Source organism: Leptopilina boulardi, unplaced genomic scaffold (genome assembly GCF_019393585.1).
Source record: "Leptopilina boulardi isolate dan_hultmark-lab unplaced genomic scaffold, ZJU_Lbou_2.1 LbouV2_362, whole genome shotgun sequence".
NCBI lineage: Eukaryota > Metazoa > Arthropoda > Insecta > Hymenoptera > Figitidae > Leptopilina > Leptopilina boulardi.
Genome location: NW_026137932.1, coordinates 4,071,209 through 4,086,745, shown reverse-complemented (window position 1 = coordinate 4,086,745; position 15,537 = coordinate 4,071,209). Strand labels below are relative to the sequence as shown.

The 15,537-nt window shown below is 26.8% G+C and overlaps 2 protein-coding genes across 2 annotated transcripts; both read right to left on the bottom strand.

Moving 5' to 3' along the window:
* Positions 1-1,693: 1,693 nt before the first annotated feature.
* Positions 1,694-11,567, bottom strand: LOC127286518 (uncharacterized). Its single transcript, XM_051312961.1, has 3 exons — positions 11,367-11,567; positions 2,636-2,749; positions 1,694-2,159 (listed from the first exon to the last, which is right to left on the bottom strand). The coding sequence occupies exons 1-3, from the start codon at positions 11,418-11,420 to the stop codon at positions 1,788-1,790; spliced, it is 540 nt and encodes a 179-aa protein (XP_051168918.1). The 5' UTR covers positions 11,421-11,567; the 3' UTR covers positions 1,694-1,787.
* Positions 11,568-12,394: 827 nt separating this feature from the next.
* LOC127286774 (uncharacterized) lies at positions 12,395-14,052 on the bottom strand. Its single transcript, XM_051313352.1, has 2 exons — positions 13,258-14,052; positions 12,395-13,207 (listed from the first exon to the last, which is right to left on the bottom strand). Exons 1-2 carry the CDS (start codon positions 14,050-14,052, stop codon positions 12,395-12,397), a joined length of 1,608 nt encoding a protein of 535 aa, XP_051169309.1.
* Positions 14,053-15,537: the final 1,485 nt, after the last annotated feature.

The window sequence follows — 15,537 nt, the reverse complement described above, 5'->3', positions numbered from 1 at the left end:
ATTAAAAAAGCTTTACTTTATATATATTGTCTTCCAATACAAATATTGATCATAATTTTCATTTGATGATAAAAAATTAATTTTTAAAACCGCACGATCCTGTTAAACATATCCTAACGTGCTAATACAATGGGTTGGTTTCCATTGTCCTCACTCGCTATTTGTCATAATTCTCATCAACTACCGCACCCTGCTCTAGTGATAATTTAGTGACTTTATAGTAACTTTTACTTTTATAAAGTCACTAAATTTTCACTAGAGCAGGGTGCGGTAGTTGATGAGAATTGTGACAAATGGAAACCAACCAATAGCTATTTTTTGAAAATATTCCGATTTCGGATAATCACGAACAATCGTGTTCTAAGATATCTTTGAAAAACCAGCTCTCAACGTCAGAATTAAAAAATAATAATTTTTAATCAAATAGTAGATTAAACATAGTATTAAATAAGAATTTTTAAAAAAATTTTGTTTCAATTTCAAATTTTACGTCTCATATACGACAATAGTTAGACAATATTTAAATTTAGTAATAGTTATATTTTTATTACAATTTCAAACACTGGAAATAAATCTCAAAAATAAAGATACTTTTTTTACATTAAAGGGAGTCTTATTGTATATAAGGTACTTAGGTACCCTGGTGATAGATAGTGTTCGAAAATTTAAATGTTAACACATATACCAAGATTAGAAATATATAAAATTAAATTTTAAATTATCATCAATGTACTGATTATAAAATTGGTGTTAAATGTTTATTGTAATAAATATTTCCTAAATCTTACAGTTGTTTTCTTTTCTATGAAATTATGTAAGCCGCCGCCACCGCTGTTTCAAAACTCTGAATATAGCCGCAAGTCCTCCTCACCCTTCGTTGAGGGGGTGGATTTTCCGCCAAAAATGACCCAAATTTAGAGGTTTTATTATTTTGTCGGGAAACGACCAAGAAATAAACATAACCTCAAAATTTGGCGGAAAACGACCATGAAACAAACATAACTTTATAATTTAGATCAAATTTTGGGGGAAAAAGACAAAAAAAAACGAACATAACCTCAAATGTAGGTCAAATTTTGGCAGGAAATCTCCCTTAACCAAGTAACAAACATAACCTCAAATTTTAGGTAAAAATTTTTGAGAGAAATACACTTAATATACACTGTAAAAAAAATTTTGTGTCGATTTACACGCCGAATGTAAAATAACTTATTCAACAATGTTAATTTATTATGCTTTGTAAATTTAAAGTATGGCCACATACCATACTTTCCAATGTCCAACATTGTAAAATTACACAACCGTGTGAATTCACAACGTTCAGCAGTGTAAAATTAAAATGTTTAACGTTATAAATTTACAAAGCATAATAAATTAACATTGTTGAATAAGTTATTTTACATTCGGCGTGTAAATCGACACAAAATTTTTTTTACAGTGTATATAGCCCATGATATAACCTCAAATGTAGGTCAAATTTTAGCGGGAAATTACCATTTTGACTTATTTAATAGATTTATTTAAATTTAAAAATGATATAATTTTCTTTGCAAATGCGATAATTATTATCGGCATACGTATAAGTAATAATTTTAAGTAGTAAATAAAAAATTAGATAAAGTTTGAAATAAAAAAAAAATTGTATGGAATGAGATACTTGAAGAAAATGTTTAAAATGATTTAAAATTATTAATTCTATTTAATTAGTTAATTTATTGATAACTTTTACAAGTTAAATATAATTTTCTTGGACATCGAAAAATATATTTTGTGCGATGTATTAAATTTTAATACTTTAAAACGTCTTCCATAATGTCCAATTTGTTTCTTTTATATGATTCACTTTCACTGTTTTCCTTATGTAATGTTGTTTTTTTATTGAAAATCATACTATTTATTGATTTTAAGCATTCATTTGTTTTTTCATAATTCAATTGGTTAGCATATTCCAATATATATTTTCTTATTCTAGAATAACAGTTCGACGAAAATATCAACAAAATTTTTGCATAACTTTTCGTATTACATATTTTTTCCATAGCTTTTATAGATGAATTAGTAAAAACAGCAAAATATTCATCGAGATGTCCATTAGACATTGTATTATATCTACATTGCTTGAATTCCTTTCCAAATACTTCAATATCTTCTTTTGCAAGCTGAGAATAATTTAATTAAAGTTTTTATTCTTAAGATATATTTTAAATTTGTATATTTATGAAACTGCAGTTTTTATTTTAAAATATCAATAAAAATAAAAGTTATTTGTTGAAAATTATTTTTCTTATTCAGAGATGGCAATCGAAACCTTTTTAAAAAACCGTAAACCAGAAAAAAATTAAAAAAAAAAAAAATGTTTATAAAACTAAAATCCTTATTATAAAAATTTAAAAACCGTTATTACGAAATCTCTATTTTATTTCTTAGATTTTTAATTTATAAAAAAGTAAATAAAATTATACTAAATTAAACTTCTTTGCAATTTTATATAAAATTGATAGTTGATTCAATGTTTATGCTTATAAATATAAAGAAGCCAAAAACCAGATATCGAAATTTTTGACCTTAAGAATGCATTGTTTTTTTTTAATATTGCCCAGTCTATTTTATGATTTTCTATATTATAGTACCTTACCTCATTGTATTCATCACGGAAATCTTGATCTAAAGTTTCGATCTCATGTAATTTAAAACCAAACACTTGTCTATAAATATCGGCCGCACCTCTCAGCCTCAATGCATGATTTACCTTTTGAAATTTTTTAAGATTTAATTATTATTTTAATATAAACTGTAAAAAATTTTGGTAGATTTTCTTATTATTTCTTGTGTAGAATTACCAATTTTTGTAGGTAAAGTAATTTTCCCCAAGTATTTTTGTAACTTTACCAAATTTGTTCATTTTTACCCCAATGATTTGGAAAATTTTCCAAAACTTTGGGTAATTACTTAGGAAATTTTTCAATTTTACAAGCTAAAGAATTTTTACCAAAATTTTGGTAATTCTACGAAACTTGTGTATTATTACTCCAATAATTACAAACATTTTTTTGGTAATTTCTTAGGAAATTTTTCAATTTTAGTGGGTAAAGAATTCTTTCCAAAATTTTGGTAATTCTACGAAACTTATGTGTTATTACTCTAATAATTTTAAACATTTTTTTGGTAATCTATCAGGAAATTTTTCAATTCTTATAGGTAATGCAATTTTCTCAAAAAAATTTTTTAGTAATTATTGTTCCAAACTTGTGCATTACCACTCTATTTGGAAAACTTTTTTTTTTTAAATTTGTTACCCAAAACCTTTAAGAAATTTTTCGAAGAATGCGTATATTTTTATAAACATTTATGGAATATATATTAAAAAAAAAATTATTGTTAATTTAAGTAATGTTCTCTTATGTTTTTTTATTGCTAAAGTTTTTAGTTGTTAATTTTTCAATTAATTAATGCATTAATTAATGCATCGCGAAGAAAGGAACCTTAGAAGCAATCAAATTATAGTTTTTGTTTTGTGATATTGTAAAATTTACAAAATCACAAAAGTTGAATATTAAATATATTAATTAACTTTTCTTTATTATTCACAAAAAAAGATCTTTTAATATCAAAAATTTACTATACAAAATCACATTAATGAATCGAGAAATGAAAAAATCTTTTTAATAATAATCAAATATTAAGAATTAATGTCTGTAATCCCTTTTTATTTATGTACTTTTGAGACAATATTCAACTGTAACAAGCGAAATTAAGAAAAACATCAAGATTTATGAAAACTTTAGAAAAAAATCGATTATTTGGATATCTTATAACTCAATTTTGAAATAAACAATTATTGGATAATTTTAAAATTTATTACCCGCAATTTGGATATTTTATTATAAAATTTGTATTATCACGTTTTTTGCATAGATCAAATATCATCAAATATTTGATTCAAATTCAAAGAAATTGCAATAAAATAGTGCGCCTAAGAAAAATTGCATTTTTTTGGAAACTTTTTTTTGACATGGGTAGCATTTTTGGTGTTAAAATTTGTCTTCCTCCACTTGTATCGGGCTATCAATTTTTTTCTACACTTTTAGGTGATGGATACTATTTTTGGAAGGCTTCTTTATATTTTTGAATTGTTATTTTGGATTTATGTGAATTTTAAGTTTGGAGATTTTTACTTGAGTGCGTCATCATCTTTGGAAATTTCAATATTAATTTCGAATTCATTAAGAAGAATTATAAGGATTTACCATCTTACGTCGGATTAGCGTATTGAAATCTTTAATCAAGAAGAAGTACCTAATATTATTTTATTCAAGAAAACAAAATTAATTTTATGAAGATCTTTTTTTTATCAAATTTGAATTTTTGCACCTTTTTAATTTTCACCAATCGGCATCAAGATTCGTGAGAAAGCCTTTTTACCGATCGTCGCGAATTCATTTTTTGTCGCGATTTATTAATGTTCTTTTTGATATTCATTTTTTTTGGTTGGTAAAAATTGGCATTCATATCGCCGGCTAGAACTCGAAAACTATAAGTCATATTTTCAAGATTTTTATGTTATTCGATTACTTTCGATCTAATCTCGATGCTAAACTTATTTTTGTCAATTTTGGAAATGAAATTTTTTTATAGTTTTCTATGCTACCAACCGGTTAAAGATTTAACATGTTAGTATACAGCGCCACTGCTGACAGTATCCACTGTACCTATATGTATGTATATAATAGTTAAAATAAACATGGCTGCCGAAGTAGTCACTATGTTTTGTTTTCGTATCGTTATTCGAGGCGAAAAAAATGTGGAGCGATCCGCGATCGCGTAGTAGTGTTGGCCTGTGTACATGGTATAGTCACGCAGTATTGCCATTTACTGAAATTTTGCACCTGAATAATATCAAAACATAACCTCAATCATGGATGTATTCTTTTCAAGAATTGTTATAATTAACTGGTCCACCACAATTCTTGAACAGAGTAAATCCATATAATTGAGGTTATGTTTTGATATATTATTTCGATGCAAAATTTCAACAATTGGTAATATTGTAGCATTACGTTTTGATATTTTTAAATTTAATTGTTTGGAAATTATTGTCAATTTATTCTAATTTTATGCACTGAAAAAAAATTTATTTGATTCAAATAATCGGTTACTTGATTATTATCAAATAAATATTTATTTATATCAAATAATTATTATTTGAGTCAATGAAATGGTATTTGTTTCAAATACAAAAATTATTGGTTCAAGTACAATTTATTTAATTCAAATAAAATTTTTTTCATTGTGTTTATGTACAAAATAAATACTAAATAATAATCTTATAAAATTTATTTTAATTAATTAAAAAAGACGTCACACGATCAAAATTCTCCGTCTGTATAATAAAAACAGACCCCTGCTTTATTTTTTATTCATTCTTTAATATGTGATCTCGTAATACAACCCAGTTGAAAATTCCGACCACGTTTACGACGTCGTATTCTAAGTAGTTTGCGACGTAGTAAACGACGTAGTAAACGACGTAGAAAACGACATAGTAAACGACGTCGTAAATGAAAGCGGAATTTGGGATAGCAAACTACGTCGTTTACGATGTCGTTTACTACGTCGTTTACGATGTTGCAAAAATTATTTTAATATTATTTATTTAGTAATTTAGTAAGTCCAATATCCAATATTAAAAATTTTAATAATAATTTTAAAAAAAATTTATTTTTATTATTTTTTAATAGTTATTATTATTATTTTATTTTTAATATTTTAATTAAAATAAAAAAATGGTCATCAAAATATTAGTGAAACCATTTCTTCCAAAAAAGAATTTGTCTCAAATCCAATAAAGGAGAGACATCGGGCAGAAAAAAATTTCGACAAAAAAAAATTTTTCGATCACTGCTTATATACCAATCTAATAGCACCTCAACTGCGAGAAACAGTTATGATGTTCGCCCTCCCTGTGGCGTTGAGCGAACTTAAGTCCAGAGCTGAGCCATCAGCGCAGCGCGGAAACATTTGAAAAATTTGATTTTATTAGATATTTTATTTTATTTTAAATATGACAAATAATTAACTTAATAAATAATTAATGTCATAAATAATTATTAATAACATAATGTCATACTTAATAATTCGTTAATTAATTATTTTTAACGAAAATTTGACAAAAAAAAAATTTGTTGGCCAAAAAAAATATTACCATTAAAAAATAATTTTTTTGTTAAATTTTCGTAGTAAAAAAAATTTTTTTAAGACAATTATTTGTGACCTAAAAAAATATCACGATGAGAATATAATTAACAAAAAAAATTACTCGTAGCACAGAAAAAATTTCACCATGAGAAAATAATTTTTTTAAAATTTTATTTGTAAAAAATTTATCGGTAGCTCAAAAAAAATATCACGATGAGAAAATAATTTTTTGTCAAATTTTCTCTGTAAATAAATTAATTAACTAAATAACGTACCGTAAAACGGGGTTATTTCGCTCATTGCGGGTAAATTCGCTCACCCACTTTTATGCTTTATTTCAGCTTTAAAATAAAGTTTAATACCTTTATTAGCAGGTAAAAATGTTAAATTTGTTAATAGAAATACTAAATTTTAGTTTTTAATCAAATTTAAAGCAAAAAAATGGGTGAGCGACTTTACCTGCACTGAGCGAAATAACCCTGTTTTACGGTACGTTATTTAGTTACTTAATTTATTTACTACGAAAATGTAACAAAAAAATATTTGTAGTACAAAAATAATATCAAGATGAGAATTCTAATTATTTTTAAATTTTCTCCGTAAAAAAAATATTTTGTGGCCTAAAAAAATTATCACGATAAGAAAATAACTTTTTTGTCAAATTTTCTCTCCAAAACAATTAATTCACTAAATACCGTAATAAATCGTTGTTTTTTTTACTACGAAAATTTACCAAAAATTTATTCGTAGCACAAAAGAATATCACAATGATAAAATAATAATTTTTTTTCAAATTTTCATTGAAAAAAAAATTCGTGTTTTTAAAAAAAATCACGATGAAAAATAATTTTGTTGTAAAAATTTCTCTGTAAAAAAATTTAACAAAAAAATTGTACGTAGCACAAAAAAATATTACGATGAGAAATTTACTTATTTTAAAATTTTCTCAGGAAAAAAATTATTTGTGGCCCAAATAAAATATTACCATTAAAAAATAATTTTTTTGTCAAAATTTCTCTGTAAAAAAAATTAATTAAATAATTGTATAATAATAAAATGTTTGGTCTGTCTTTCTGTCCTAACTTGAAGTTGGCCTTTTCTGATTTCACGTGTTTTTTTGAATAGTAATCTTATGACGTGTCAAATTTTGACAATTTTTTTCCAAATTTCGGAATAAGTTTCATTAAAATTCCAAATTCGAAAATTCAATTCACGAAGCTGAAGTACACAACGTTTACCAACGAAATTTTTTTTAAAGTTGTATATTAATTTAAAAAATTGTATATTGATTCAAAAATTGTATACAAATACAAAAAATTTATGATGAGAAAACAGATGCGCCAGGAAATTTCGTACAAGATAGTAATTTGAAAAAAATTTATTTTTAAGGTACCAGGGGCCAACGATTACCTATTAAATATTAATTATAAAAACACAGGCCTCGAATCAACTTAAAGACACAAAACAGTCGTTTTAGTCGATTTATATTCCAAAAAAAAGTGGATTTGTTTTTCATTTTAACAAAAATATTTTACAGATTTTTAAATAAAACTTTTTTTTTTTTTAATAATAATCCTTTTCGAACGGTTAAAGTTGAAATTTTTAGAAATAATTAAATTTCAAAAGATATTGTTAATTTTCAAACAATTATTAAATTTTACAGAACTAAAAATAATTTATCAAACAATTTTTGGAAAACATTTTTTAAATTTAATTGAATTTTCAAAGATTTAAAATTGGATAATTATTGAATTTTAATTGATTTTGAATTAAAATTTCGGGTAATAATTGAATTTTAGTTTATTTTGAATTGAAATTTTTTAAAAATAATTCAATTTTATTGTGATATTTTTTTTTTAATTATAAACAATTGTTAAATTTCATAAAAATTTTAATTGAAAAATAATTTTGATATAATTGAATTTGTGATGTATTTAATTAAAATTATTAAAAATAATTAATTTAGTGAAGAATCATTTTAGTTCAAAATTTGTTAAATAATTGAATTGAAGAAGATCTGAAGAAGATCTACATTTTATACAAAAAAAAATGTATTTTATTTACATTTCTTTCAAATGTAAAAAAAATGTCGCATTTTATTAAAATAAGTCGATAAAAGTCGTATTTTTGAAAAAAGTCGGAAAAAGTCGTATAATCCGAGGCCTGTAAACATATAATTTTCATTATTATCATTTAATATGTTATAATATTCTAATAAATTAAATTATTATTAATAATATTAATCTTTAATTTCTTTATAACAAATAATTAAGTCCTCAATTTGGCGCGCTTCCGCGCGTTTAATTTTGCTAGTTAGCTTGATAATTAGTTAATTAATTTTTTTACTACGAAAATTTAACCGGGTAATAAATGTATTAAACTTTATTTTAAAGCTGAAATAAAGCATAAAAGTGGGTGAGCGAATTTACCCGCAATGAGCGAAATAACCCCGTTTTACGGTACGTTATTTAGTTAATTAATTTATTTACAGAGAAAATTTGACAAAAAATTATTTTCTCATCGTGATATTTTTTTTGAGCTACCAATAAATTTTTTACAAATAAAATTTTAAAAAAATTATTTTCTAATGGTGAAATTTTTTCTGTTCTACGAGTAATTTTTTTTGTTAATTATATTCTCATCGTGATATTTTTTTAGGTCACAAATAATTGTCTTAAAAAAATTTTTTTTACTACGAAATTTTGACAAAAAAATTATTTTTTAATGGTAATATTTTATTTGGGCCACAAATAATTTTTTTCCTGAGAAAATTTTAAAATAAGTAAATTTCTCATCGTAATATTTTTTTGTGCTACGTACAATTTTTTTGTTAAATTTTTTTACAGAGAAATTTTTACAACAAAATTATTTTTCATCGTGATTTTTTTTAAAAACACGAATTTTTTTTTCAATGAAAATTTGAAAAAAAATTATTATTTTATCATTGTGATATTCTTTTGTGCTACGAATAAATTTTTGGTAAATTTTCGTAGTAAAAAAAACAACGATTTATTACGGTATTTAGTGAATTAATTGTTTTGGAGAGAAAATTTGACAAAAAAGTTATTTTCTTATCGTGATAATTTTTTTAGGCCACAAAATATTTTTTTTACGGAGAAAATTTAAAAATAATTAGAATTCTCATCTTGATATTATTTTTGTACTACAAATATTTTTTTGTTACATTTTCGTAGTAAATAAATTAAGTAACTAAATAACGTACCGTAAAACAGGGTTATTTCGCTCAGTGCAGGTAAAGTCGCTCACCCATTTTTTTGCTTTAAATTTGATTAAAAACTAAAATTTAGTATTTCTATTAACAAATTTAACATTTTTACCTGCTAATAAAGGTATTAAACTTTATTTTAAAGCTGAAATAAAGCATAAAAGTGGGTGAGCGAATTTACCCGCAATGAGCGAAATAACCCCGTTTTACGGTACGTTATTTAGTTAATTAATTTATTTACAGAGAAAATTTGACAAAAAATTATTTTCTCATCGTGATATTTTTTTTGAGCTACCGATAAATTTTTTACAAATAAAATTTTAAAAAAATTATTTTCTCATGGTGAAATTTTTTCTGTGCTACGAGTAATTTTTTTTGTTAATTATATTCTCATCGTGATATTTTTTTAGGTCACAAATAATTGTCTTAAAAAAATTTTTTTTACTACGAAAATTTAACAAAAAAATTATTTTTTAATGGTAATATTTTTTTTGGCCAACAAATTTTTTTTTTGTCAAATTTTCGTTAAAAATAATTAATTAACGAATTATTAAGTATGACATTATGTTATTAATAATTATTTATGACATTAATTATTTATTAAGTTAATTATTTGTCATATTTAAAATAAAATAAAATATCTAATAAAATCAAATTTTTCAAATGTTTCCGCGCTGCGCTGATGGCTCAGCTCTGGACTTAAGTTCGCTCAACGCCACAGGGAGGGCGAACATCATAACTGTTTCTCGCAGTTGAGGTGCTATTAGATTGGTATATAAGCAGTGATCGAAAAATTTTTTTTTGTCGAAATTTTTTTCTGCCCGATGTCTCTCCTTTATTGGATTTGAGACAAATTCTTTTTTGGAAGAAATGGTTTCACTAATATTTTGATGACCATTTTTTTATTTTAATTAAAATATTAAAAATAAAATAATAATAATAACTATTAAAAAATAATAAAAATAAATTTTTTTTAAAATTATTATTAAAATTTTTAATATTGGATATTGGACTTACTAAATTACTAAATAAATAATATTAAAATAATTTTTGCAACATCGTAAACGACGTAGTAAACGACATCGTAAACGACGTAGTTTGCTATCCCAAATTCCGCTTTCATTTACGACGTCGTTTACTATGTCGTTTTCTACGTCGTTTACTACGTCGTTTACTACGTCGTTTACTACGTCGCAAACTACTTAGAATACGACGTCGTAAACGTGGTCGGAATTTTCAACTGGGATTAACCGACGTTTTTTTTTGTGTCTTATAGTTATTTCTTTTAAATATTAGAATCTTGATAATAATTTTGAAGAAAATATAATATTACATCAATTCGAAAAAGGAAATTTAATATAAAATTAATAAAAAAAAGGAAATTAATTTAATAAAAAGAAGGAATTGTTTGGAAATCTCTATTGGAAAATCGTTGCCAACGGCCATTTTGATTCTATTAATTTTGGAATTCTCTGGTTAAAATTTTATATTACATTTATGAATGTTATTTCAAAATTATTAGCCTGGTGACCTTGTGTATTTTCCAGACTAATTTAACGATTAGAGAAAAATTTATTTGATAATTAGTTCTTTTGTCCCTTAATTATTTTTTTTATTTTTGTCCCAAGAAAGGACTAGCGCCCAAAAAATATAATCTTGATTAATTTTTGATGAATTATTTGATTTGAATAATATTTAACATCGTTAAAAATCGAGGTTACAGTTTATAACAGTTTTACCTTGATTAAAAGTTTCTTTTCGTTTTTGTAACATTAAAATCCGTTTTTTTATTGATTAATTTATATATAAAAAAGACTCAAACATCATTGGTTTTTGCTACTATAAGGTCCCTTTCTTCGCAACGTGTCTAATTTTCAGGTGGTTCAGAGTGGTGTGTAACTTTTCATAATTAAATTTTTTCAAACGTATTTTAAAATATACTTACATGCAAAATGTAGATGAAAAGAAATAATAACAAGCTTTTCTTGATCAAAGACATATTTTCGTATTTCAAATACTCGTTACTTCTGGTAAGGTTTATTTAAATAGCATACAACTTCTGAATTTCTAAAGTTTTTCATACGTATTTTACTTTGAACATTTTATATCTAAATTTCAGAAATATGTTTAAGTCGTGTGCTTAAATAATCATCCGATTGATTATTTATTAATAAAATTCTACTTCAATGTCACTTCACTTTAATAGTATACAGAAAATTGTAAAAAAAAATTTTTTTTTAATTATTTAAAAATAGTTAAATTAAAATACTTATTTGCAAATATTTTACGACCTACAAGAAATAATAAAAAAAAAATTTTCTTTCATTTTTCATTACCCATTTTCTAATCTTTTATATTTAACTGCTTAAAAATTTGTAAAAGTAAATTTTTCTAAATTTATACAATACACGCTTTATTAAGTTAAAAATAAAAAGAGAAAAATTAAAAAAATTATACAATTGATAAAAAAAAAATATTTAAAATATTCATATTTAAAATTTTTGTTGAAATAAGTAATCCTAAAATTTTTTGATATCTGAAGTCCAAAACGATAATTTTTTTAACTCTTTTTCTTTGTTTTTAATATCTTTTAAGACTTTTACTTTTATTTACTCTCCCTGCTTTACACAGGGTTCGAGGACCCAATTATATTTTTCTTAGAAACTAATCTTTACAAAAAAATCCTTAAAACTAAACGCAACTTATAATTAACTTATACACTGAAAAAAAAATTTATTTGATTCAAATACCGGTGTATTTGGTTATTATCAAATAAATATTTACTTGAATCAAATATTTCTTATTTGAATCAAATATATAGTATTTGAATCAAATATTTCAGTATTTGAAGCAAATACCATTTATTTGATTCAAATAAGAAATATTTGATTCAAGTAAATATTTATTTGATAATAACCAAATACACCGGTATTTGAATCAAATAAATTTTTTTTTCAGTGTAACTAACTTAATCTACCTATCTTGCCGGGCTTCCGTTTCCAGTTTCTCCTCTATTCCTTTCTGCTCTTCATCCATTCCTCGCACACACCTCTCTAACACATGTTCCCAGTCCTCTCTCTCATATCCACACATTCTACATATCTTCTCTTCTTCTCCCATCCAATACTTGCATTCTCTCATCCCCTCACCCATTCTAAACTTACATACTCTATTCCATCTTGCATACTTTTTCATTTTCCCAAGATAACTTGGCATTCCCTCCCCCCTCACCGCCCTGTACCATTTATTATATCGCGAATTTACTATTTTTTCCCACCTTTCCTCCTTATGCTTCCTACCCCACCCTTCCAGTAAATCCTTTCCTATTCCTACCCATTCTAATCCCTCACTTATCGCTTCCTTCCTTCCTTTTTCCCATTTAGATATATCCCCTCCTCCCTTGTTCTCTCCGTTCTTCACTAGCCTCCAACACTCCTGCGCCAGACTACTTCCCCTTCCCTGCCCCAATTTCTCTTCCAAACCCATCGCTCTTTTCCTCTGCCTTAATACTATTTTTTCCCTTCCTAACTCTTCCCTCAACATATATCCCGGGCAGTTCCACCCTACCCCCATCGTCCATCTCAAAAACCTCTCAGGCATTCTTTCCACCTTTCCGATCTCTCTCCATCTCCACACTTCCACCCCATAGCTTAAAACCGACCATACCAACGCATCAAACAACCACGCTCTTTTCTTCCAATCATCCTTGAATCTCCTTTCATCAATCCCCCACACCTGTCCCATCATTCTTGCCGCTCTCTCTATTCTTCTACTAACATTCATACTCTGCCCCCATTATAATTAAACCAGTACCCTAAATAACAAAATTCACTCACTTCTTCCACCTTTTTTCCATTTAGCTTCCATACCTGATCATCTTTCATTCTTTTCTTTCTGAATCTTAACACTTTCGTTTTCTCTACATTCACACATAACTCTTTCTCTCTCACATATCCTTCAAACTCATTCATCAGCAATCTCATTCCACTCTCATTCTCAGCCATCAGAGCCACATCATCCGCATATGCCAAAATATAGACCCTTCTCTTTCCTAAACTTACCCCTCCCTTTCTCCTTTTTTCCATTCTCTCTTCCAAATCCGCAATCAACAAATTAAACAACAATGGACTCAGGGGGCATCCCTGTCTTAATCCCCTCGCTAACCAAAAAACATTTCCCAGTTTACTCCCTACCCTAACCCTTTCTCTTGTATCCTCGTAGAACTCCTTTATCCTTTTGACCAACCCCTGCTCAATTCCCCTCTCCCTTAAGACCCTCCATAAAACCCCTCTATTCACTGAAGGGAAGGCAGCCTTGAAGTCCACGAACGTAGCAATCAACTTTCCGTTTTTCCCTCTCAAATTTCTGTTGATCAAATAATTGATAACATAAATGTTATCAATTGTACCCATTTCTCTTCTAAATCCCGTTTGATTATGTGGTATGCATCCTAAAGCCTCTACTTTCTCCTCCAATCTTCTTCTCACTACTTCCGCATACACTTTATACGCTACCGGCAACAACGACACTCCCCTGTACTCCTCCACTTTTACCCCCTCCCCTTTTTTCCTTATTGGTATAATCAATCCTGTTCTCCATTCTTCCGGCAATCCCTCTCCCTTCCATACCATATTAATTATTTCCCATAATTCTTCTGCCACCCCCTCGCCCCCAAATTTTAGACACTCTCCCTCTATTCCATCTGCTCCTGCCGCTTTTCCTCTCTTAAGTCTTCCTATTGCCACGTTCACTTCCTCTCTCTATTTATCACCTCCCATTCTCGTCCCTCCATTATTGCTGCTTCCACTTCTTTTATAAATCTCTCTTTTCCTTCTTCCCTTTTCTTCTTTACCACACGGAGAGAAAAATCTGCCTTTTATAGTATAGAAAGGTTTACATTTAATGCACAGAAATTTTCTATGCTATATAGACATGAAATTTGAGTAATTATAGTACAATCGTATGTCTTTTTAGCATGAAACTTGTCTATGCTAATAATGTTTGTCATATAGCCTCTTATTACATACTTATTATACTTTTAATCCAACGGCGCCATGCGAAGATCGCACATAACATCATCCTACTATGTTTGCATAAGTTCTATGCTTTTTCGGGGATAGACTCTTGCAACTGGCGATTAGGCATTTGTGTGAGTATTCACAGTTACTTCCAATTCAGTAGAAGTGGGCGTGGCCTAATCGCCAGTTGCAAGAGTCTATCCCCGAAAAAGCATAGAACTTATGCAAACATAGTAGGATGATGTTATGTGCGATCTTCGCATGGCGTTGTTGCTATTAAACTACATGTTTCGTACTATAGAAGCATATATACTATGCTTTTTTAGTACGGACAAATACTATCCTAAAAATTCTCAAATCTTTGCTCTATTAGTATGAAAAGTTTAAAGAAAAATAGCAGCAATCTATTTCATACTATAAAAGGCAGATTTTTCTCTCCGTGCAGTTTCCCATGTTCCTTATGCCTCTTATTATAATCAAATTTTGCCATTCTACCCTTTCTCCAATCTCTCACACAATCCCTTAATTCCTCTCTGCTTTTCTCGCATTCCTCATCCCACCATCCTTTCTTTGACTTCACTTGCTCATCTTTTAAGACTTATTATTATTATTTATTATATTATTTAAATTATTTTTTTTATTTATTTTTATTTATTTATTATTTAAAGATTTGTGCGTATAATGATGCATAATTCGAAAATTATTAAACTACTAGCAACTTTGTCGTCCGCAAGCGGCCGACTACGTTGCTAGTGTGCATTAACCATATTTTTTATTCATTTTTTTTCAAAAAAATTTAATATTAGAAATGTAAAAAAAAATTTCTTTATATTGGATCTACCACCCAAGTAGCACGGAATATTGCTTGAATGTCAAGCTGATATCAACCGGGAATATTTTTGTGACATTCAGGCGATATCATAATGTCCTTTTCACGGGGACATTCCTCCGTGATGTATCTATGTTACGGTCTTTCACTTACTAAACCTAAATAATTCTGTGGTACTTTACTTTCATCTAAATCTTCAAAAGACATTATTGCAACTCCTGCACTTTTTTTATTCCGATTATCGTTTTTACATGTCAAATTCTTTTCTT